This window comes from Anopheles funestus, chromosome 2RL (assembly GCF_943734845.2).
Source record: "Anopheles funestus chromosome 2RL, idAnoFuneDA-416_04, whole genome shotgun sequence".
Lineage (NCBI taxonomy): Eukaryota > Metazoa > Arthropoda > Insecta > Diptera > Culicidae > Anopheles > Anopheles funestus.
This window is the reverse complement of record NC_064598.1, coordinates 71,961,704-71,986,905: the sequence shown is the minus strand read 5'-3', so window position 1 is coordinate 71,986,905 and position 25,202 is coordinate 71,961,704. Positions and strand designations below refer to the sequence as shown.

At 40.4% G+C, this 25,202-nt stretch overlaps 4 protein-coding genes across 4 annotated transcripts; 2 read left to right on the top strand and 2 right to left on the bottom strand.

Moving 5' to 3' along the window:
* The first annotated feature begins 17,125 nt into the window (after window positions 1-17,125).
* Window positions 17,126-18,243, top strand: LOC125762545 (uncharacterized). Its single transcript, XM_049424742.1, has 2 exons — window positions 17,126-17,440; window positions 17,514-18,243. Exons 1-2 carry the CDS (start codon window positions 17,371-17,373, stop codon window positions 18,041-18,043), a joined length of 600 nt encoding a protein of 199 aa, XP_049280699.1. The 5' UTR covers window positions 17,126-17,370; the 3' UTR covers window positions 18,044-18,243.
* Window positions 18,244-18,324: 81 nt separating this feature from the next.
* On the bottom strand, window positions 18,325-20,519 carry LOC125762532 (DNA fragmentation factor subunit beta). Its single transcript, XM_049424726.1, has 4 exons — window positions 20,059-20,519; window positions 19,564-19,687; window positions 19,314-19,499; window positions 18,325-19,248 (listed from the first exon to the last, which is right to left on the bottom strand). Exons 1-4 carry the CDS (start codon window positions 20,212-20,214, stop codon window positions 18,449-18,451), a joined length of 1,266 nt encoding a protein of 421 aa, XP_049280683.1. The 5' UTR covers window positions 20,215-20,519; the 3' UTR covers window positions 18,325-18,448.
* A 332-nt stretch (window positions 20,520-20,851) lies between these two features.
* Window positions 20,852-22,799, top strand: LOC125762534 (uncharacterized). Its single transcript, XM_049424730.1, has 2 exons — window positions 20,852-21,140; window positions 21,212-22,799. Exons 1-2 carry the CDS (start codon window positions 21,080-21,082, stop codon window positions 22,378-22,380), a joined length of 1,230 nt encoding a protein of 409 aa, XP_049280687.1. The 5' UTR covers window positions 20,852-21,079; the 3' UTR covers window positions 22,381-22,799.
* A 222-nt stretch (window positions 22,800-23,021) lies between these two features.
* On the bottom strand, window positions 23,022-24,755 carry LOC125762543 (cilia- and flagella-associated protein 20-like). Its single transcript, XM_049424740.1, has 2 exons — window positions 24,396-24,755; window positions 23,022-23,626 (listed from the first exon to the last, which is right to left on the bottom strand). The coding sequence occupies exons 1-2, from the start codon at window positions 24,669-24,671 to the stop codon at window positions 23,297-23,299; spliced, it is 606 nt and encodes a 201-aa protein (XP_049280697.1). The 5' UTR covers window positions 24,672-24,755; the 3' UTR covers window positions 23,022-23,296.
* Between the last annotated feature and the right edge of the window lie 447 nt (window positions 24,756-25,202).

The following is a 25,202-nucleotide window of genomic DNA, read 5'->3' as shown; positions in this document are numbered from 1 at the left end:
CCGCACGCTTACGTTGTGCCTTCGAGCGAGTGTCACGCCTATGGTCCAAATAAATTAAGGACGTAGATGAGACTTTTTTGTAAATAATTGCGTTCTATTAGCAAACATCGATTTACTAAAGAAGTTGAATGATTAATCACGCCTCATGAAAAAAAACTAAGCACTGCCCACATGTTCACAAAATTAGATTCATCTTCATTTAAAGGTAGCATATCCTGACAGGTCAGATTAATAAAAAAAAGTATTAAAATATATGCTTTCTCTAATTCTTTCTAAACAACCAGTATCAAATCATGTTAGCAAAATGATACGTTTGTTCTGTTTGGAAACAAAATATCATCTATGAGCTTTTTTTCCTCTCTAACATCAATCATATGATATGCCGTCACATCACAGACAAATCGGATTTCGTACGCTTTCATCAATGGTGTACACCTAGAGCTACGGTGCGGTTTGAAACGGCCGTACTGTATTCCCGAATTCATATCTCATGCATAAAATGCTCCAAAAACTGTCCCTTCCCACCCCGTTGGGTTCACTAACAATACAGCACCGAGTCCTGTTTGGTTTTCATTAGGCTGAAATAACAAAACAGCCCGGCAATGGTACGATTTGCAACACGGAATCAATTTCGGCAGATGTTAATAAGTGCCAGAATTCCTTGCACAACGGTGTCGGAGTCATTAGATATCGAAGATGGGGTATTTTTTTAAAACTTTCCAACACACGGCATGTGGAGGGACACCGATTTTGGGGAAACATCTCCATGTCTAATCGCACCCGAACAGAGCAAACAAGTACCTAGTGCTAATCATAATTTTTGCCAATGGAAAATGTGTTGAAATTTGAGTGCCGTTTTATTTTAGGTTACGTTTATCTTCCCAATGTTAAGCGTACTGCAACGTCCCTTGCTGGTTAGCATTGATTGTCATAGGTTAGCTTTCCTTTTCATAAACTAGAACCATGTTCAACACGTCATCCGCACGGTACTGGAAAGCAATTGAGATTTCCCTATTATACTCAAATTGAATTTAGTTTGGTATGGTTTTTTTTTAGAGGAGTTTCTTCATTTCAGCCTCCTAGCAGCATCTTGTGTCCGGAGGTCAGACGAACTACGTACGCGATATGCATGAAAATACCACCTTGCGTCAACCAATGGTTCCTATCGGGCCGGGTGCAGTCGGTGCAAGCTCAGTAAAATACGATCCCTGTCCCTCTGTCTGGCGTCGCACATTTGCTTTGACCAGCAAGATGTGTTGCTATTTTTACCCCTTCGTCTCAGTGACAACTCTTCCTCCAAACCCATGAACGACCGTTCTGGTGGGGAATGACATACAGGTTATGGGTGAAACATTTTTACTCACTCAGTGGTGCACCTTCCATACAGCGCCCCGGTGCGGAAGCTGTGCACCGTAAGCTTCAATAGAAGTTTGCTATTGCAGTGATGTCTATTCATGAGCAGAGAAACCATTTCATTTGCACTCGAAAACCGTTCCTCATGTCTGGCCTTCCCCCCCCCTCACCCCGTACCTGACGCCCGACAGAAAAGGGAAAATAACGTTTTTGGTCCTATTTTCAATACCATTCCGTCATGGTTGCCAGCTGCCCCCAAAAACGCAACACGTCGAGACGCAAGAGCGGCGGAATTCAATATCACAAAGACACCTTTCCTTCCATCTGACCGGATCGCATCTTCCACCCCCAGAGGCTATGGGGAAAAACGGGGCGACCGTTCAAGACGGTGAATGTTAGCAGGCGTGTTAGCAGGCCACTCACTGCATTATGCTCACTCGGCACAGTGAGGCGGTTTTATACCATTGCACACTAGCATGTCCGGACCGGACAAGCGGTGCCTGGTTGCTGTAATTGTAAATATCACGAAAATATTTTTCCCCATGATTTGCATACGTAATATGCATGGTGGAACAACGAATATTAGAGAGACGGAACTAACGCTGCACCGCACCGTGTGCGGGGTAAAACTTTCGACCAACTTCACTTCATACGCTCCCGTAACTGGATGAAAGAAACACCCGAGATGTGTATAGTACATACATGCAGCAGGTCGAACATTAAACGCCGCGGCACGAGGCGTTAAGGCTAGAAGATCGGTACAGGCAGTGAAAAAAAACATTGCTTCTTTGACTTCATACACCAAAACAAAAAAAAACGAACACGTTCTACGTTGTCTATTAGTGGTTTGGGGAACGTTTCAGCGCGTGAAATTGCATTACCATACGAGCATATGGTATTGTTTTTGTTTACTTTTTCAAATGAAACTGAATTTGTTTTGATCCGTTGCTTCCAACAAACACGTACATACATTGGCTCCAGTAACGCAAATCATTGATGCAAACAAACTAATTCAAAACAACTGGTGGCTATGGATGGCTACACGATATGGTGGATGTTTGCTCGAACAGATAATTAGCACAAAAATACTCATCTCCAACAGTATGACGTGAAGAGCTTTGAGCTTTGGAATACTTGAGTTCTAATGTGAGTTTTCGTCAAAACATGAATTTAATGTATAACATTTCACTTTTCACGTCAGAAAAAACTCAATTATTTATACTTGGTTTATTTAGTTTGTATTCAAGTTTAAGTTAAAGTTTCAGCGTTAAATTTGTAAACTAAATTTATAAATAAGGGCTAGAACAATACTTGTGCCAATCTCAAGAAAGAATTTTAAAGCTGCACGTAACTAGTACTAGGCGTCTCCACGAAGCACTAAGTACTAGGCGTCTCCACTAAGCATTAAGTACTGGGCGTCTCCATCATCATTTATTACCATTTACCAACTTTTCTAAAAGCTTAGCATTAGTAACTAGTAAGGCAAAATTTGAGATATTAATAATTGGTGTGATTTATTTAAACTGCACGTAAACCACTAAGTGAAGACTAGGCGTCTCCACTAAGCAAGAAGGACTAGGCGTCTCCGTCACACTTTTTTTAAATTTACTATTTCTTTTGTATAAGCTTCATACAGTTGTGTATTAATGCAAAGCTTGAGTAATTAATGACTGGACTAATTTAATTAAACTGAAGGTTAATCCCTATTTACTATGGGTCTCCCCTAAGCCTAGGCGTCTCCATCACATTTTTTACCATTTATTAATTTTTTTAATAGCTTCATACAATTATGTCTTTCTTCTTCTTTTCTGGCCTGCTCATGGTCGAGCACGTCGCGTAGACATGGCCTGGTCGCCAATCCGTTTCCAGGAAACTCGGTCCAGTGCTGCAGTCCTCCATCCACGGCTGCATCCGATCTCCGACAGGTTTGACTCCACCTGATCCAGCCAACGAGCTCGCTGTGCTCCTCTCCGCCTCGTGCCGAACGGATCGTTGACGAGCACCTTCCTGGTGGGGCATGAGTCCGGCATCCTCATCACGTGCCCCAGCCATCGTATCCTTCCGGCTTCAATACAATTATGTATTATTGCCAAATTTGGGTAGTTAATAATTGTTTACAACATCCTAATCCGCTTTCGAATGTTTTTAGCATAGAAAAAAATGAAATTATTTAAGCAGTTAAAGACTGACGATGTTAACATAACTTTTATTCAAAAAGTTTTAAATAAATTGTACTAATAAATTTTGCTTTCAAATCTGCAACAATTTGTGCGCAAAAATACCATGATGACCATAGCGGATTTTTTTTCCTATTCCAGTTTAAAAACTAAATGCAACCCCATCCTCTAAACAGCAAACAAAAAATATTACTAATGATTCATATACATGTATATTTTGTATATTATATATACATGTATATATGTATATTTTGCCAGATTACCCGTTTCACATGTTGAATATCTTTGTGCTAATTAATTCACAATTTACGGCTAACGTTACGCTAATGAAAAATAAGTTTTTTTTCGCTAGTTTTTCAGTATAACCAGTTTTTAATTGCTACCCACCATAGTATTCATTTTTACATTAGACGCGGTTTACATATTAAAAACACTCGGTACCGTCATTTGTTACAGTACGTAATTTTCCAACACCATTTACCGAATATTTTGTTTTGTTGTAAATTTACTAAAATATCACAAACTTATCCGTCTTCTTCGATACTCACATTTCTTGCGTGTTTGTGGTTTATACTTATCATCGCCATTCGCATAAATCACTGTACCGTCACCCAAAAACCCTCGTTAGACTGCCACAGCACAACAGTATCAGTAGCTGACAAATATATGTAAAACGCAACATAATGTAAATTGATTGATTGAATCTATTTCCTCTAGATTTATTTGCTTTGCTTAAGGAAGGTTCGAAGTTTCCGTTCGGCCGCCTAACCGTTTACATCATTCACGCCGATTTGAGCCCCTCATAAACAACCATCAATCCCCGTGCCAGCCAGCGGACAGAGTAGGGTTCAGTAGTCTTTCGTTGTCTTGCAGTATAGCATTCCATTCGTGCTGCACACATTTGAAGGCAGCCCGGACGATTCATGGTTTCCGCCACTCGCTACTGGTTCTAGCTTTATGCTCAGAACCATAACTTTCTGACGCAAGCCTGCGAGCCAATTTGTCGATCATGTGGTTCGCGTGCGGATAAAAAATCCAAAAACCGGAAACGAAATAGCCCACTGGGGTGTATGTTAGCTCGGGGAACTATTTCCGAATGGACTTTCGTCAAATTTGTGAGGTTTTTTTGTGTTGATTGATGATAACAGTATGACAGGTTTAGGTCAAAACAGGCCTTACCAAAATGGTTGTGGTATGGAGATATGTCAGTATTTGGAAGTACAGTAGACAACAGACGATGTGTGGTTTATTTGTACAGCAATCTTCACCTTTTTCCGTGCCACCGATGCATACCGAACCAGACCAATATAATCCATTGAAGTCGCAATACTTTTAAACAATGTGAAAAGTCTTTTTTTAATACATCTACAACATTTTCCCAGTAAAGAAAAAGTTAATACCCCTTATCAGGTTACAAGAGTTACCTTCAAACATTCAATTCAAACATTGGATGCACTTTACGTTCTTTGTAAAGAAAAGGTAAAGGATGCAAAAAAAAGTGCATACTTGATATCAAAAGCATGAAAAGCAATCTAAGGCTGTCATCCTTCAAGGCATGTACACTCACAGAGCCTTTTGACGCATCCTCTTCACTGCAACACTTCAAGAAGCCACATCCCATTCTTCGGCCAGCTGGGACAACTTTGGTGCATATTTCCAAAGAAGTGGTATGTCGAAAGGCCACTAAAATGTGGGTTCCACAAAAGAAACCCAGACAAAATGGTTCTTCTAGTTCGATGGTTCCACCTGTACAAAGTGTTTTTGTTTCACTTGGTTCTCACTCTACATAAAAAAGCTTTTTTTTTCGAAAGACAAAAGATACCATGGTAGAATGGAAACACGCTAAGGATCATGTTATCTAAGCAGGAATGCGGCGAAAAAAATCTCCTTTTTCAATTTTTCTTTCTCCTTTTTTGCTAACGCATCTTTACTTGCAGCATGGAGCGCATTGTTTAAAAAATAGTGTGCAAAAGCTAAAATGAAATGAATGAAAAATGTTGCAAAGTATTCTTATGAATGAAAGTACTTTATTATAAGCATTTTTTAAAATAAACAACATGTACACTATCAAGAAAATATAAAAATCTGTATTTCGTTAGAATGTTTTTAATGAGCATATAATCACAACTGCAGTATAAACAAAAACACATTTATAATTGTTATTTTTTTGCAATTAGGCTTAATTAATAGGATTTTATCATCTAGATAGATAGAAGATATTTAAGTAATAAACATAGTAACTTACGAAAATAAAGGAATACGACAAAGTCGGGTCCGGGTAGATATCGAGATTCGCTAATGAAAATATTTATTAAATCCATCATCTACATTCATTTTCATCCAAAACAGATGCTGCTCATCATCTTTATCAAAAGTAAGTAAACTTTTGATTTCACACTGCATCAACTGTTTTCGATCGTTTAGGAGCGTGTACTCTCCCAAACTCCACAAGTAGCATATCTGATTGGGCAATCTTATATCTTGGAATTACTTCCGGTCCTTCATTGCCAAATTGGCGTAATGACAGCGATTGCGAAATAAAAGCTGTCACTTAGTCAAGTTGGGATGACGGGTTCCCAGTGTAAGTGTTATGTCAAGCAATCTACTCAATGGTTTCAACCGAACGCCCATTCAATCGCTTACGTAGGTCAAACACTAACTCACTAAATGGAGTCAATTTTCTACAAATACAAACTGTTGGCCTTGATTGAACATAAAGATTGGCGAACGATTATCGGTTTCCGTATCGATTGATATCAAAGCTCTTCTAATGAAACCAATCAAAATCCCCTTACGGAAAGTCGTCAATTTTTGGGCAAACTTTAAAAACCATTTTGGCTACGTTAATATTAAAAAGCAATATAAATTTAATGGTGGTGTGATTTAGTATCCTCACTAATGTAGTTTGTTCATTTTCAAGACAAGGAATTTTCAAGACTAGACTCAATCATAACAAAAAATCATATTTTTTTAATCTTTAAAATGTCCAACTCCGACATTCTTTTCATCTATTTCAGTCCATTTCTCTGTTGTTTTCTTGTTTGGATTTAAGGTTTCGTCTTGATTTGCGGTTTTTAAGATATTTGTCTCATTTTTTCTTTACGCATGATTTTCATCTCTTCTATCATACTGTTTTGGTTGTTACAACTGTTACTACATCATGTTTCTGTAGTTTTTTCTTTATTTGGTATAACCAGTAAGATATCTGAAGTGATATTTTTTAGATGTCTGAACCAGTACCAGTGCGTCATATCAGATTTTTTTTTCATCTGTGATATTTGTTTCCAAATATAATCACATTATATAGTTCCCAAATCAACTCACCCAGCTATCGAGTGGCACGGAATTCAATCTGATGACAACAAGATCTAATAATCTTTTTCAGAACAAAAGCTAATCGATCGTCAAACATACTCAGCCGAACCGTACTGGACGATGACTTGTAAGTTTGTGTGTTTTGATTGTCTCCGGATCAAGGGTCCTTATTGCAAAGCGAGTGATCCTTAGCCATTTAAACTACGCTTGGCAAACAATGGCAAACCTCCCTCATTCTTAGTGCTTCAGCATCTTTATCACTTTGGCTAACAGTGAACCCAAAAGATGGCAGCGATGACAAGAATCGCCGAGATAAACGCCACATGCACACACAAAAAAACACGCTGTCCATACCATCTATCTCTCGGAATAGACAATTCCCTATGCTTGCGCAATTTTGGTTAAACGAAAAGAGGGTGAAAAAAGAGCGACAAATTGGAAATGCATTGAAGCTTTCATCGCCTTTGCTAAATCCTTTCGTTCAGGTCAACGGCGAAGCAAAGAGTCCGGATTCTGTGGGAATGAGAACCGTAGCGAATGAGCCCATCATTCGACGACGCCAAAACGGTTCGTGTTCAAACACGCCGGAGCCCGTTCGAACGAATCGAATAGATCTTCAGCCCATTCAATCTAATAGCGAAAGACAAACAAACATGCACCAATTCCATCAGATTGAGGAAACTGTCGCACAGCTTACCACGTTGGATTTGCATCGTATCGTCGTCCGTCGTAGTTTGGGCGAAGGAATAGTGCTTAGCTTATCATACCTTAATGTGAAATTGAATTTTTGCCCAAAATCCTAAAGAAGGAAAGCTGTACATTGATGGCAAAATAGGCCGAGAAAGATCGGTAGCTTTGTGCAACATCAGTAGGAAGATAATAAAAACACGGAATGCGATTAAAATCAAGCAGATGGCCGTGATGATCAAAATAAGAAATTGCTTTTAATATCCGTTTCAAGTGTGATAATTCTATGTTTTTGCTTGGGAATTACTGATAGTTGAATTTCGGGAAGGAACTTCTTATGATTTTTTTAAAGTGTTTATTAAAAACATCTTACATCCTAGTTTAAACAATGAATGGAAAACATGAAGGGATGACGTAAGGGGGTTTACAAAGAACATTTAAGGATTGTTATATCAATCACAGCCTTGTTGTTTTCAAAAATGTGGATGATGCAGTTCTCAAACAAATGTTGATTAAGTGTCCTCTTATTTAAGACAGGTAAGATGAGGGAGAGGACTTTGGGGAATTGTCCGGATCGATGACTGTTATTTTTTGCAGCAGTATGATCCAAGGATAAGATATCCTAAGACACTTGGCAAACTTGTCCTCCAGGGTCTCCTCTACCTGTGAGCATACTGAATATGCCGAAGACGCTCGATCCATCCTCTGCATTAGCAGTCCGTGTGCAATTTTGTTGTTGACCAGCGGATACAGAGTGGTTCGTTGGACTGACGATAATTGGTGGTTGTTGATGATGTTGAAAAATCCATCACAATTTACGGACGGTGACTCCAAAACTGCTTTTGTATCCGGAAGTCCCTCAACCATAAGTTGACGGAGGGTTTTTGGTGGTCGCCACCAAATAATAATGTTAATAATAATGTCGTTAATAATGTCGCCAAATACTGGATCACCGTTCTTAGGCAAGGATAGGTTGTCGAAATGGAGCCTATGTCTCGGGGGGTTACCAGTACAACCAGACCGTTCTACTTCCACTAGCCTTATGTGTTTTGTCTTAACTAGGTAATGCCATAACTGTTTGGTTATCATCTTATGTAAAGGATCGTCAATGCAGCGTAAAAATTGATCCTCATGTTTTTAGATGTTTTAACTTATCCTCTGGTATTCCTCAAAGTAATGTACTCAGTTCCTTCCTGTTTGCTTTGTTCGTAAATGATCTTTGTAATGTTTTGCCTCCTTATGGTAATCTTCTTTATGCTGATAACATCAAAATCTTTCATACCATCTCTTCCTCAGATGACTGCTATCTTCTCCAACAGTATCTTAACTCCTTCTCTTGATGGTGTTCGTCGAATTTCTTTCGTTATGTACCAATAAATGTTCTATTATTTCTTTCACCCGTTCGCGTAACTCTATTCCTTATAATTACTCGCTCTCTCTCTCTCTCTCTCTCTCTCTCTCTCTCTCTTTCTCTCTCTCTCTCTCAAATGTTCTACTAGTTCGTGTTTCATCTATTCGTGACCTTTGGGTAATACTTCATGATAGGTTAAACTTCAAGCTACATGTTGATAAAGTCCTTTCGAAAGTCTACAAAACCCTTGGATTTATCCTTCGTGCCGCCTCTGATTTCAACGACCCAATATGCTTACGATCTCTGTATTGTTGTTTAGTTAGCTCTTTTATTGGAGTACGCCTGTGTTATCTGGTGCCCTTATAGCAATGATATGTGTACCAGAATAGAAAAATTACAGATTTATATATTTATAATATGTACAAAATATAAATATGTACTGGACTCTTTAAATATGAAAGGTCACTTGGCCCAAGCTTGCTCTTATTAAGAGGTTTTACTGATGCTCCGGAACTGCTTGCTTCTGTATGTTTATATGTTCCATCCCGTTCCCTCCGTCTGCGTGATCCTTTTCCAATCCGTGATTGGAAACTCTAATGCCATAATAATCCGCTGCTTTAATGCTTCAGGTGGTTTAACCGGTTTTACGACGATTTTGATTTTAACTCCTCTCTAGCTTCCTTTCGGGTTCCTGTTTTAAACTCCCTTCGTGTCTCTAAATGTTATCCCCTGTTTGTTGTTTCTTGTTGTTTTGTATTATTAGTTTTAGGTATAATATATATTAGCGACCATTGTTAAGCCTTATGACAGATTTATGAATTCTTCTTCTTCTTGGCGTAACGACCAACTTCTTGTCGTATGCCAGCCATTTCTGGCTTACGTGGCTTATTTTACCACGTAGCTGGATAGTCAGTACTTGCTAACGATTTATCAACAGTGAGACCGTGATTCGGAATTAAGTATTAGTAATTTTCTTCTGCTTCAAAAAAATGTCCTTGCTATATTTTATATATTGTAAAACAAAGCTGTATAAATAGTGATCAAAACCATGATCAGCAATATCTATGGTTCTCTGTACTCTGTTTATTATTATTTTTTACGCCCACTGATAAAACGATAACTAAAGAAACATACACATTTATCATGTATTTTTTTAACACCCGTTTGCCCAACAGTACAACAAGATAAACAATTAAAGGCATAGCAGTCATCCCTGCAGAGAGAACCGAAAGCACGTTCTGATGGCCCAACCAATCACACTGTTCCACAGTTCCACAGTTGCTTCGAGGTTGATTTTCGCAACACATAAATCCCTTAACCGGTTATTCTACAGTTCCAGCGATGCGTTTTTTTATTTTTGCGTTTTTTTACGAAATAAAATTCCACATTTCTTCGCACACAGCCAGAGACAATGAAAATCATCATGTAGAGTCATTAATGTGCAACATTGCACGAGATTTCGGTGGTTGTTGATCTTTTTTTTTGCCCGTTTGCGTTCATTTGCCTTTCGACCCCCGGGGGTACGCATTCAGGCATGCTGTCGTGCCGCTGTCGATTTGGCATAAATACTTTGTTTTCGGGGCATTATTTATGGAACGAATGTTTTGGATTAAATTTGTGTTAATTTATTAATTCCTCGGGCAGAAATTGGCATGGCGAAAAAAAACCCAGCTCGTTCATGCAGTGACAAAAATTGACTTTCGCTCGAAGCGTAAACAGAACAGGCGAAGTGACCTTACCTCCGGCCCGGAACACTAGATGCAAGCGTACGGTTTTGGTAGAATGAAACTGGGAGTACAGCAATTAAAAAAAAAGAAAAAAGTTCCTCAAAAAAGTTCCAAATGAAAAAGGTGACATCAGCTTTATGCGTTAAACCAACCCTCAACCAATAAAACGCACGAGAAACTATATTCGTGGGATATAAAATGAAAATCCGAAATCATGTACGACTGACCAGCGATAAAAATGATGCAGCATAACGGAACGGAACGGCAACAAAAGCACCGTGAACACAAATATTTCTCGTGTGCTGGCAAAAAAACAAAAAATACACTCATTCATAAAATGTATAAATCACATACGCCCACAGACCCAACAAAAACCCCCGATACAGTGCCATGCTGGGAAAACAAAAAATCACTGCAAAGTGTGTAAATACAACAGATTATTGAACAGCATCATTTACACAGCGTGTTGCGGTGTGACATGGAAGCCTGGATTGATGTGTCCACGAGTTCTCAACCCCGGCTAAAATCGGATATAAATAATGATAGTGGAAGAAAAAATCCATTTCTCCCACACTCAGTTCAAAACCCCACGGGCACATCAAACCCTGGGCGCAACACATCATCAAAAGACACGAACAAGTGATTATGGGGCAACTAGCTGGGGAAGGATCGACACAGTCAACGGGGTTAACAAATGCTAGTGGGGATGATTTATGGGGACAAGATTAACCGAACCATAGTCACGCCGGAGTTATCATCTGCCAATGCAGGCAAGTGTGATTTTTACAATTCCGGCAATCATTCAGTCATTTTCCAATCGGTTTCGGGTTTTGTTGATAGAACAAACGAACAGATATTTTGTTGACGAAAAGCCAAAAAAAACTTATAAATGTTACCATAATAAATTTTATTTTTTCTTGTTCGTTACTTTGACTTATTTGAATAGTATCATAGAAACGATATGTTAGAAATGATAATCACAAATTTTGCAAGTATTTTATGGATTATGAACTGTGGATTATGCTATCAGCTATTCTTCATAAACGACAGCATAGGGTAATTCATCTACATATGCATCGCCAACAAGTCAGACGTTGTTAACCATTTCTTGTCTAGTGGATATAGCCGATTTGGGCATTTATATCAACCTCTGTGTTTTTTTTTGGTGACGGGGTGGTTTCGACTGGGAAAGGTACCCACCTCGAGGTAGCCCACCAAAGATACCCGCACTCCGATATAGGTTATGTGGGATTCATCGTGACAACTGGCCCGTGAATCGGACCAGGCAGCCGACGAGATCCTAACTAAACCACTCGTCGATCTGATCCTGATCCCTTTTCCATCGTCAAGCGCGTGACGCTCGTGTTGTAACCGTGGACAGAGGAGCATCACGTAGTCGACATCTTCCGCGATGTGTTCACATACCGGGCAGTTTGGCGAGCCATCTAGGATGCATTTCTTGACGCAGTAGCTCAGGATCGCCCGGTGGATCGCCCGGTGGCGATGTGATAAACGGCGCCAGTCCACACGGCCGGACCGGGTTCAAATCCCATCCTGACCGTCCCCCCGTAGCAAGGACTGACTATACGGCTACTTGGTAAAAATATGTTTAGTAAGCCAGAAATGGCCGGCGTGACCTGTAAGGTCGTTAAAGCCAAGAGAGAGAGAGAGAGAGAGAGAGAGAGAGAGAGAGAGAGAGAGAGAGAGAGCTCAGGAGAAACCCAGAGCTTTACCCCTATGTACCTCAGCGTCCTATCGACTTGAGCATTACCTATTTGCGAGTTATGATGATCATGGTTCAGGAGATCATGTTGCCGGTTTTTTGATGTGCCAGCTTCAAACCCATCACACCCATCCAACGCTTGATCGTTTTCAGGTTCCTTGTAACAATGGCGCTGATTTCCTGTGGGTCTCTCCCAATGAGGGTGGACGCCACATCAACAGCAAAGCATAGAATGTCCACACTTGTCCCTAAGAGCTCCAGACGGAGAAGATCGTCGTACATGACGTTCCACAGTGTTGGCCCTGAAACCGATCCCTAGGGAACACCTGTCTGAGGAACACCTGCCGTCAACGCCAGGATTAACCTCTCTATTCCATAGAAGATCAGTATACCTGATCAGCAGACAATCACCACGATAGTCCTGGTTCAAATAACCTTACTGATGAAGTACGGTATTGTGTTCACAATGAATGGCGAGACCTACCTGAAGCTGAAAGGCAACAAATGACGAATGGTCGGATACTTTACATGCTCTAAGTAAAAAATTAAGCTTGTACTTTCTAAGCAGGAATATATTTTTTGAAAGCGTAAGAAACATAGGATTTAGAGTTTTTTTAATTTACAGTTTAGCTTAACTATACTTACGTTTTAATGCTTTAATTTTAACAATTTTTAAAGTATGCCTTAGGTTGCAAATTATTCCATTTTGCCGTTCCATTTCTATACATTCGCTTTCAATAATATTTGTTAGTAACTATTCTTATATCAGATTTCTCAGATGCAAACTTAACCTAAATGTTAACTGTTGGAACCTTACATAGGCAGCTTTGTAAAAGGAGGATCGCTGATATCTCACAACGACCTGTCAGAAGGTAGAAGACAAGAGGGAAAACAACAAAAAATAATGTATACGAGAACGCATAAAAACCGAAGGATACGCTTGTGAAGACGCTCTTAAGATCAAAACGCCAATAAAGACTAATTTCTTGATATCAATTAAAAGGCGTCAAAGGCAAAAAAGTCTTTTTAGTTAGAAAATTTCCGAAACGCGAAATTTTCTAACACTAACACAATGGCGAATATCTATTATTTTTGCCCTTTTGTATGAATGTATTACTAACAAAGTTTGGTGAAATTACGATTGCCCTTCGATGATCATTAAGATCATGAAGATCCTCTAACGATAATCTTTACGCCCCATTCGGTCTTTCTGTTCTCTATTTCTTTTACCACACTACCGGTAAAACCCATTTATCTCAGATATTGCCATTGCTGCGTGGATATAGCCACACGACAATTCCGTACCGACGCGGTACAATTCCTGCAGGATCTTACCCATCAGCTCATCTACGGCCAGCTTGCGTTGAATGTACACCATCTGTTAGGCAAGGCAAACATTAGGCATGAATATGAATAAGCGCTCGGAATTTCCATAAGCATAAGCATCTCGTGCATCCTGCGGTGCGGTTAGTGTATCTGACGGTTACGCTGACACGATACCATCGGCTGTTGCTCCACAACTAGCTTCAGCAATCATCATCATCATCATAAACATTGTGCCCTCGTCGTGGCATGTAAATAAAAATGGTACGGCAAACCTTACGCCCTCCCGTGTCTTATGCCATCCGTGCGGAGTGATTCTAACTGCACGTAATGCCTTTCTCGGCGGAACCACCACCAGACGGAGCCGCAATTCTGATTTCATCAGAATTCTAAGTACATTTGGTATGAATTAAATAAAAAAAAGATAAATTGACACCTAAGCACACGCATACGTCATCCGCGACAGTGCGTACTGCAAAATCAACGAAATATAAAGGCAAAAGCTGTGCTCGTAGGTTAGCGGGGGGCGTAATAAAGATTGTCTTAAGACGCATGAATATTTAACACTCTTAGAGACACGAAAAATTGTCACTTGGTACGCACGGACTGTTGTTCGGTAAGCATGCTCTGCTGAGCAATGAGGGAAAATGATATATCTTTCCTCATCTATTCTCAAGCATGTCTTTAATAAATAAAAATATCAAATATTTTACATCAATAACGTGGAATTATGGAACTATTTAGATAAAAGTTAGAATAAATATATACATTTTTTTGGATTTCCCAAATTTAAATCAAATCTGTATCAAACAAACAAACACATTGTAAAAGGCAATGTGGAAGCAAAGGCCAAACGTTTTTAGCTTTGTTGAGCGGGTAATATATTATCATATATTTTCCTACTTTTTACAAATTTGGCACTTTCCTCTTTGGCGTTCTAATTGCTTCTCATCTGCTGCATTTTTTCCACTTCCTTATAAGGGCATATCTTTGCGCGTGCTGCGATTTGTACCGACACTCGGCACACGAGCGTGGCACGTTGACCTCACGTGCCGATCCCTGCTACGGAGAGATTTGTCCGCTCTCTCATCCGTGCGATGTTTATCGTTTACCGATTAAGCAAGATCGATCATCGCTTGATCGATCTTCCGCTTCTGTCATGTCGCTTTGACATGTTGATGTCGTGTCAACAGGCAAATTAAATGTGTTTGAAGAAAACATAAAACGTAACTAAAGGACCAATATCCTTGAGTAATTACAATGCAACTCGTTCTTTTCTGATGAACCATCTAAATCAGGAAGCGTACTCAATCAATCTTTTTTCGTCCCTTATTTTCATTCTGCATTGCACACGATTGTTTACGTACCAATAGGGCTCACAATTTGCGTACCTGTCAGCATCAATGCCAATTGCAGCTTTAGCAAAACTGAAATACCTATAACCCCCCCAAAAAAGCGGTGGAATACTGAGCAGAAAACTTCAAACACGTTTGCATAATACAATCAGCAATTTTCCGAACTGAACTCCCGTTCACACATTTTCTTCTCGCTTGCGTGATGCTCTACGCGTACATATCGCGCGTTTTACCGTCGTCTAGAGCCGTAACAAAGCGGAGCGAAGTAACGAAGATCGTTCATTTTTTTAAAGAGGTGGAAAAGAGGAAGAAAAAAAAAGTGCCACAAATTAGCATAACAAGTCACATCCATCCAAAAGCATTGCACGATAACCGAAACCAATCTACTACCCCGTTTTGTGGTTTCGTTGGTGTGGTTCGTGTTTTCCTCGGCAAACCCCGTAACCTGGGGTGGAAAGTTGGACGTCGTTCGACGTGTCGATCGACAGATGAAGCAGCTTCTCAAGAAAGATCCACGAGACGAGAAATGATTCACGCAACCAATCAAAATGTTAATCCTTCGAAACCAAACAAGGGGAACAGATGGCAGGGTCTCCGGGCATTTTACTATGTCTGAGGGGTTGGTCCTGATGCATACAAATAGAATGAACTGTGCCAGGTTTTACTGATGACGTCAAATGTGTTAATGATTTTTCCCTAACTTGGAGTTACATGCAATACCGTTGCTAACCTCAAAATAGGGTTGCATAGAAATAAACCGAACAACTCTCTTGCTCGAGGCTTACATTTTATTGAAAAATACCTCAAACACAGGTATTTTAATGATTTTGTCTATTAATATACTTAATATACTTATCAGTTATAAGTGTGTTTTTTTTGCATGATTTGTGTTTTGTTTATTATTTTTAATTTGATGGCTTTGTCTAACTTTGACTAAGATTTCACCCACTTCCGATTTGTTTAAGTAAAGAAAGAACTTTGTCCTAAGTTTATCAAATTTTATTAGTTGAGATGTTCAAATACACCTTTTTATTCATCCTGAGCATTCAAATGAATCGACTCCTAGGATTGATATGTGGGCGATTTCAGGTTAATTTTAGGGCTATTACGTAGGAGGCTTCCAGAGGCTTAGGTTTCCTGAGGCTTACTTCATTGGCTGGCTCTAATTCCTGATCATATGTTATATTGCCAATTGTAACTTGTTACTGAAAAGTCGTGTGCTTTTTATGTCCTCAGCTCATTTTGATGACATTAACCGGTGTTCGATATGATCGAAGGAGACTTATGTCCTCCTCCAGACTTTCAAGAGCTTAAAAGAAGATATATTTCGTCATTGTTCGATCTGTATGCTATACGCTATGACTTATTGCATATTTCTTTGTGCAATAGTCTTTTGTTCATATCTTCTAGCTTTGGTTTGGTTTGGCTTCGTTAGCTTTAGTTGAAGATTTTATGTAATTTGTACGAAATATTTACAGAATAATTATGTTAATGTTTATCTAATTAGTTTGATGCTTTTCTTAATGGCAGCTAATAGTGAAGCTAGAAAATATTTGATCAAACTTTAAAAAATTATGTTTTCTGAGAATGTTTCCTAAGGACATTGCAGTTACAGGACACCAGGATCACAATTTCCTTAGAGAGGATTGGGTTTGTTACAAGGTTTTGTTACAATTGCAGGGAATGTTGAAGGTGTTTAATTTAATTCAAATGGGTGCAAAAAGTCATCAATGTATTACTTAAGCAATGTATTGAGAGGGGGATGCTTCCAGCATTATGTTTTGTTGAGATAGGATGGGAGGAATTGAATCATCCCTAAGATCCTTTTTTGAAGTTTATTAGCTATTTGGCATCGCCCCTACTCTCACATTCTACTCTAAAATTTCACAATCTACCTGCCGTGTATTTATTCTCTTAACTTACAATTTTGTATAGAATAATAATAATTTAACAATTAATTAATTTTTAATACGATTATGCCCATAAATAGAACCATATTTTTGAATATTTGTTTCCAGTACAGTTTTATTGCAGTTTCAAAATTGCTATAATTTCAGTTCAACATTTTATACCATATTTATAGCAACTCGTTTGACAATTGCTACGTATATATCAGCTGGTTCATATCTTCGTACAATAACTGACAGTTGTGTGTTTCAAAAGAAGGCGGCAACGCATTTATTCCGCGGTCGAGCTTTTATTCACAAAATACAGCGTTTTCCCGCTTATTCAGTTTAATTTGGATTACACAAGCAGGCGAAGACACAAAGGTTTGCAATTGTATCGATTGTTGTATCCGCCTTCCCACTGAGTTTCGTTATCCGCGGCGTCACGCCATTCTGTACAGAAGCTTCTCAAAATGGCATCCGCTCGAGGGTTTGCAATTTTTAACAACCAATATCAAGCAAACGGAAATCAATTTGCAGGAAGTAAGTGTTTGAAGTTACGTACCTGGTCTGGCTATTTCCTTAATACTGTTGTACGAATCATCCTACTTGACAGAAAATGTCCAATCGCTAAAAGGAAACGAGTCGCGTTCTTCTTCCGCTTTTGCACTGAAGGATCTAACCAACAATAATAAGACGCAGCGTACCATTGTACATCAAGATGGCAAAGGGAAAGCCAGTAACACGCAGGAGAAACAGATCAAATCGGCAACGAGTAGCATTTTGCAAAAAATTGGATTAAACAACGAAAAAGCTACTGCCCACAAACCACCATCGCATTGTTGCGATGATATGTTTAGTCCACAGTACGCTGAATACGCTTGGGAGAAAGCCTCTTGTCTGCGCGATGATCTTTTGGAACAGATGATCGATTTCCATGGAGTCCCAAGTAACATCAAACGCAAACCGCTGCCCCCGCTCCATCCGGATCCGCTGATGGACTTACCAGATCTGCACGATGACTCATGGGCTAAGGATGAGTTCTGGCCTTTGAAGGAAGATCGTTTTCCTTCGGTGAAACCTTTGGATCTACCTGCCGATGATTTCCCACTGGTGGACATTCAGGATTTGGAGTTTATGTTTTAGATTGTAGTGTCTCGTATTTAAAAATGTATGTTGTACAAAATTGGTCAATCACAGGAGCATGTTGTAACAAGTACCAGTTTTGTTTAACCTTAAATTGTAGAAGTGTTACCATTGTTTATGCAAACAAGGCCTAGAATTAGAAGGATAGTCTTACATGAACCGAACTGATGTAAATACATACCAAATAGACCAGCACGCCCTGAGCAACGAGTTCCTTCTAACTTTAATACCGTGGCGCAAAGCGAAAGAAATATTCTAAAACTCGTTTTTTGGTAGTATAGCGAACACATTATTGCGCACATGAGGTGAACGTTTATTTGTAGAATATATTTTGCTTAAATATTTGACTTATTTACGCGAGATCGTTGGCACTACCTAACGCTTATCCTTGCCACACTGTCTGTCTTACAGCAGTGCATCCTTCTGCGAACGTAGCTTACGTTGAAATTGCTTAATATACTTATATTCCTCGCACCGATCGCAAATGATCGTCCCGTTCGAGATCAACTCGTGGACGGTCTTGTCGTGGCAAACGATGTGCACCAACTTTAAATTGCTGAGCGTAAACAGCTCTAGAAAGTACGTTATCACAGACAGTGTTTTGCCCTTGCGCCGATGCAGCTTACAGATCGCGTCACTTTCCCGTGACACCATACGCTCCACATTGTCCAGTATCGACGGCAGCACGGTTCGGCTGATCTCGATCTGATGATCCAGATTCCACACCTGGAAGAGGATTAAATTTTCCCTACTAGCGTATGGATTAATGCGATGGCTAACGTATCGGCACCGCTCATCCTTCCACACGCCCATGCACCGAAAGTCCCCCATTTCGCTGCACAGCGCCACATTGTATCGGTCAATTTGGCAGTTAGACCCGAGCGAATTCTGCACCAGTAACTTTAAACGCTTCGGTGGAATTCTTTGTGCGTCCGGTTCATCCGCATCATCGGTGTTGTCCGGCTTCAGTTCGAGCCGTCGCTGGCAGCTACGATCAAACATGCAACTGAAATAGTCAAATCCCACCAGCAGCTGCCGGAACAGTTCCAGCATCTCATCAATCAGTTCACGTGCCATCGGGCTGGCACGGTACATGGAACATTTCGTTAGCTCATCCTTCGTTTTATAAAAATATCCACGAATTCGGTCCTGTCCGCGTCTCTTCATTATTTCCTCCTTCGTCTTCACAGCACGATCTTCAATACCTTCAATAATAAACGAAAATGTATTAAATGGTATAGAACATAATACACTAATATACGTTCCTTACCGACAAACCATTCCGCGTGTTCGGTTCGAGCGCTACGTTGAATCAGATCATCCCGACCACGTTGAGCATTGTAAAGAATTTTCGAAATTTCCGGCTGATTATTGCTCACGAATTGTTGAGCTAGTTCTCCCGCATGCAGCAGATCGGTGTGAGCCGATTTAATAGCGTTGTACATCAGCTCAAAATCTATCAATGATAAAATCCAGATAAAGAAAAGGGTCCCCTGATTTGAGCATTACAAAAACCATACCCGTCTTCACGATCGTGTCCTTGCTCGCTACGACGAACAGTATCTGAGCTGGTAGTGTCCGAAAGTATTCCTCATCAGTCACTTCCACCCCATCCTGGGCAAGGTATACACGACATTCCGAAATCTGCAAATCAAATGCATAAATATGAACAAGTTAATAAGGGTACCTAGTTTAAACTAAATTAGACTATAACTATAAACAATTGAAGAAAACTCTCAAATTCCGTGCTACATTTACTTCCAATATGACCTTGACACAATTGCCATTTACGTATCGTATTATCGGTGCATTTCTGTCCTATCAAGGACGATTACCATTCCCGGATATGTTTCTAATGCCCATAAAAAAGCATTGACCTTTCAGCGTATGCATCGATAATTCAATAGGTCCATAAGCGACGCCAAAATCGGACGCCAAGCTGCCAAACAGGTCAATGCCATTGTCCCTTGTCACACACACACGCACACACATTCCAGGGCGATCAGGTTATTTACCTTGAATTTTTCGGACGCCTTTGCCCGGAGCATGCGAAGTGAATCAGCTGCCACGCCGTACTTGCGGCTCCGCTCGACATCCGTAATTTTGTAGCCCTGAAGGGGGCCACCTCCGGTGGTTTTCGTTTTCTCCTTTGCCGAGAACAGGTTAAACATTTCCGTCGTTTTTTTTTCGGGCGAATACGCTACCTTCCGGAATGCTATCGGCGAAAATATGAAACCGCGCACCGCTTTGCCGTGAAACCGTGAAGCAAACGGAATGTGTCGTGATCGAACGCGAAACACTACACTTCTGTTCCCGGTGGAAAGGATGTGTTGATCGGACGAAAGGATGACTGCGATTGGCCTCCTTAGCTAGGTTTGATTTCCTCGTATGCAGTTCCAATGATAATGACCTTTGACTCATGGAACGCACAGCTTTTCCATACGTGGGTCGACGAAGAACATCTTGTTTTTGCTGTTCTTGTTTACGCGACTCTTTGTTTGGCAACATATGCGTTTGCGCAGAATTTGTGAAACAGGTGCAACTCGATGCGCTGTTTGACATATTTTGCTACATTTGACACTAGAGATCCACCGGCATAATATATGTGCGTTTAATAGTTTCGTTTCCCGATTGAAAAGTGTGTATTGTTGAATATTGTTGTACTATTCCACCTACAACAAATAATTAAAACGCTGCAACATAAATGAGCAATTTCATAAACGTATTCTGTCCATAGAAGCTCCAATTATATTAAGCATAGAATTAAACCGTGAGTCATAAACAATCGCCACATGGGTCGTCAACAAACATACGAAATCTGTCAACGGAATATCAGCGGATCTATTTGCGTGCATTAGTTTTGCCGTATTAAAAGAAGATGTACATTTTTTGATGAAAGTGATTTGATCCTGAAACGAATAAGTGTTTTACTAGCTATTGTACCATTGAGGCAGATCGGAGAATCAATTTCAGACAAAGAAACAAACAAAAACGATAGTGTCCTTTGAAGTGAAGCTAGCAACACGTGGTGGCAACATGTCTAGCAAAATAACAAAGATCGAGGAATTAAGTTCACAGAAAAACCATCCGGTTATACGTAAGTTTCTTTACCGAAACATTTTTTCTCAGTCATTTTCACTAATGTGTTCTGCTCTTCACCATACGCAGTGGAAAACTTCCAAACGTACCTAGAGCACCGACAGCACGATATGAAATGTTTGCTAGCGAATGATCGTACCTTACCGAGGGTTGGCGCAGATGTTGCTAACATGGTGCTGGTGACAGGCGAAAAAGAAATGTATTACAGCCATATTAAGATGAACTCACCGGAGTCAGAGCAGCCTGACCAGTTGCAGACATTTGTGGCCCGACGCAACCGCACAACAGGCAAGATACGACTGGTTGAGGTCAGATCCAGCAACTTGATGCATATCAGTCACGACCGACCGGCGAGTGATCCGACGGATAATGAGACGGACGAGCGCCGTCGCTTGCAGCTACAGAGAAAGTTTAATGCACATTGGGCGTACCTGCAGGACAAGAAAAAATACAACCGCGTTGATCTGTCCATGATGGAAGAAAAGCTGCAAACCATTATGGCTGAAACCGTGGTAAAGGATGTGGCGGAATCGGGCCTGACCAAAGCCACTGCAGTCAATGATGAGTTGCAGCAGGAACTGCATGCAAAGTCTAACCCGAACGCGGAAACGCTGGCCAATCTGTACGATGCACAGAGAGTGATCGGTCCAGATGAGTGGCACAGCCTTACCAAACCTGCCCAGAAGCTGCTGGAAATTCCGGTCGAATATTTGAGCATGGCCAACGTCTACCTCGAGAACAAAGTAAAAGCGATCATGCAATCGGAGACACCGTCCACTGAACCGAACCTTGCCGTTGTGCGTACCTGTATCTACATGGATGTATTGGCGCAGCTGACGGGGCCCAAGGCTTTCCGCTTGACAAAGAAAGACACCAGTGTGTCATCGTTCACCCAAGTGCTTGACGAGCCGATCCGACAGAACTTTCTGCAACGCATCACCGCTGCGGGCGACAGGGTCACGAAGTACACACGCACCAAAGCGATGATGTACTATATGGCCCTGGTGTTTGCACTGGAGGGCCGTCACGTAGTAGATCTGAACACGATTCAACAGTCATTGCAGGTAAAGCGCATCGAACTCATCAACTGCGCATCTTTGGTTGGCGCCCGATATAATTCGAAGGAAAGTAACTTTACATTGAAAACGTTCCAACCCAAATCGGAGGAAGATCGCAGCAATGACTTGTTAGAGATGTTACGAGGGTCTTCCCGTGGTAAACGGTATAGTAGAAATTAATCTCCTTCGCCTTGTTACACGTCACAGTTAAGGCGGCATTAAAAGTCGTCTACCGTACCATGTTCTTCCTGAAAAAAAAAATAATCGATTACTATCGATGCAGCAGTGCATGTGAATGTTTTCACCAGCTTCCTCACAGGATGTTGATTAATAACGAATCACGATCAATCCTTTTTCCCAGCTGAAAAGCTAAAAGACACAAAACATATACCCACAAACAGACTTAGGCAACAAATTGGCTCTTAATCAAGTGATTTGTCCTAAGCATCAGACAATGCTAAGAACATTAGGTAAGCCAGGGAATATAATGTGGAATCATAATAATAACAGTTGGGTTATTTGTTTCCAGTTTTTAGATCGATTTTGTACAACCCACTGATGCTGCTAATAAATCTATTGATACAAAACCCAACAACAAACATCCTGCTTTATTCCGCAATCATTTATTTAGTTTATAAATAAGAATTCATGGCAGTATGCTTCTGACCAAATGTTCATCAAACATTCCCTTAGCCTACACATTAGTTCTGTCACACTAAACCACACGACGCACTACGATATGTGCCCATAATTGGGCATTGTTTTATATAAGGATGTCGTTAGAGAAAAATTGTAACCTTTATCACACAACACATGTGTACTCACTCCTGTACTTATCTAAGCCTATCTGTATGCGCCATTTCGTGTATTATTATCGTTTTTTTTTTGTTAAGGACACTTTTGAATCATTTTCCATTTTGTCAAAAGCCTTACGCGTGGGTCGGATTAAACACTATTTTAAGCTGCAAAAAATGACCGATGTGTTGAACGAAGCATACGACATTTCGACTAACTTAACATTATAATCCTACAGGTAAGAAAATGCGCTCAAGTCTTGTGCGTAAAACGCTAGCCCCGTATCCTAGCACTGTTCAGTTCAGCAAGCTTGCTGCTGGGCGATTGCTTTTGACTGCGGTTTTTGGATTGGCAGGAACAGTTTGAATTCTGCCGGCAGTTCGTCCTCGGAGTACAGTCGATCGGAGAAGTATACGCGCCGTATTCGACAGTTGGCATGGATTTGTACACGCAACGTTTCCACGTAGTTGGTACCGTAGGCACGCCGCGTGAAGTCGGACAGATTGAACTGGATCTGATTCCATCCCTCGTCCAACCTCATCGGCATGGTACAGATGAAGGGTTTTACGCGGGTCGTCGACTGATAGTTGCTGGCCCGAAACCGACGACGGACATTTTTATCATCCAATACCTGTGTGTGCACAAAAGGAAGGAAGCAAAATATTAGATAAAAAAATCCAGTCCAGAAAGTGAATTTAATGAATTGGTTTAGTGAAAGTATAAAAACACGGTAACAAAATAGGGCCGCTGTGATGACCTACCAAAGACTAATGGATTTTGAAACTCTCACCCACCCCCACAAAAAGCTGCCAATAGACCGCAACAGACAGAAACGGGACAATGTTTGTCTTGAACCTGATTTACCCGGTACGATAACCCCAGGCAACATTAAACAAACTTCGATGGGAATGGTCGATTTTGCTGTTCATTGATATGGTGCATTTCATGTATCCTCCTACAATTGTAAGCAAATAAAATGCTTTCCCATGTAAATGTTTCTAAACACATTAAGCCGATTAATGCGATTGAAACAATCATTTGCAGATGTTTACACAGCCATAATAAACATACAGACACAACAACAAAAAATTAACTCGCACGCATTTCCGCAGCCTACTGATTGGTTTGTTATGACAACGGTCATGACACTTGCCACTGCCATTTCCGAACGATTTTATTGCCGCTTCCGTTGTTATGTGGAAATCATTGAACTTTTCACATGCCGGAAGAAAAAGTAAAGGTGGGGTGCTTTCAGCTATATGCACTTTAAAACCAAAGCCTACTGCATTGTGATTAGCGATTTGTACTTTTTTTTCCTTTGATACAGTTGTAATTATTCTGTCCCAACTACAATTGTTTACCGGTACAAAGAGGTACTTCCTAACCGGCGTTTTACTCACCTGCACTTCGAATGTGAAGTATTTCTTTAGATTTTTTATAATCATCACCAGAAACGGAAGCTTAATGCCGAGCGTCTTTTTCGGATCGGCCGGGCAGGTTATGTACGTGGTGCTAACGTTCGTTCCGATGATTTCCAGCACCAACGATTGGATGTCCTGATCGGTGATGCGCTTGATGTGCCCATTGCGAACCTTCTTATCCCAGATTTGGAGCGGTTTGCTACCTATACTGTACAGTATCGAGAGAAAACCCGACTGGAAGGTGTTTTTAAACATGTTTCCACAAACTAGCGCACTGGTAATATGGATTAGCGTTGCTATCTCGCGGAACGCTCTCTAGAACAAGCGGGCACTTTTGCCGAATGAGTTTTTTTTTCTGGTTTTGTGCAAAACACAACTGTCAAGTTTGTTTATAATTTACAGAGCACGTTCGCAGAGTAACCGAGGCGAAGAAACGTAAAACATTGGTGCAAAAGGGTAGATTCGCCCGTTATTTTATAACTGTAATTTTATAACTTTTTGTGAATAAACCCCAATAAGAATTGGTAGTATCTGAACACAGATAGTATTTTTTATGTATGAAAAGTAGCATAAAGCATCACTATTTAACAAGAAGATTTAAATTTTATAGCATCCTCCAGCGATGGATAAACGTGATAAACGGCGCAGCTTGTACGGCTCCCTGTCCCTGGTACCAAGGACTATCTGGCTACGTGGTAAAATAAGTCTTGATAGCTAGAGATATTAAAAACAAACCGAATTATTTTAAAGTAGCCCTTCCTTTTCCTAGATAGCAGTAAAATTCGG

Coding starts and splice junctions, on each gene's coding strand:
- LOC125762543 (XM_049424740.1), bottom strand. CDS start 24,671: ATGTTTAAAAACACCTTCCAGTCGGGTTTTCTCTCGATACTGTACAGT. Junction 23,627..24,395: donor ACTTCACATTCGAAGTGCAG/GTGAGTAAAACG, acceptor GTGCACACACAG/GTATTGGATGATAAAAATGT.
- LOC125762545 (XM_049424742.1), top strand. CDS start 17,371: ATGGCATCCGCTCGAGGGTTTGCAATTTTTAACAACCAATATCAAGCA. Junction 17,441..17,513: donor CGGAAATCAATTTGCAGGAA/GTAAGTGTTTGA, acceptor CCTACTTGACAG/AAAATGTCCAATCGCTAAAA.
- LOC125762532 (XM_049424726.1), bottom strand. CDS start 20,214: ATGTTTAACCTGTTCTCGGCAAAGGAGAAAACGAAAACCACCGGAGGT. Junction 19,688..20,058: donor AGGCGTCCGAAAAATTCAAG/GTAAATAACCTG, acceptor TTTGATTTGCAG/ATTTCGGAATGTCGTGTATA. Junction 19,249..19,313: donor ACACGCGGAATGGTTTGTCG/GTAAGGAACGTA, acceptor TTATTATTGAAG/GTATTGAAGATCGTGCTGTG.
- LOC125762534 (XM_049424730.1), top strand. CDS start 21,080: ATGTCTAGCAAAATAACAAAGATCGAGGAATTAAGTTCACAGAAAAAC. Junction 21,141..21,211: donor GAAAAACCATCCGGTTATAC/GTAAGTTTCTTT, acceptor CACCATACGCAG/TGGAAAACTTCCAAACGTAC.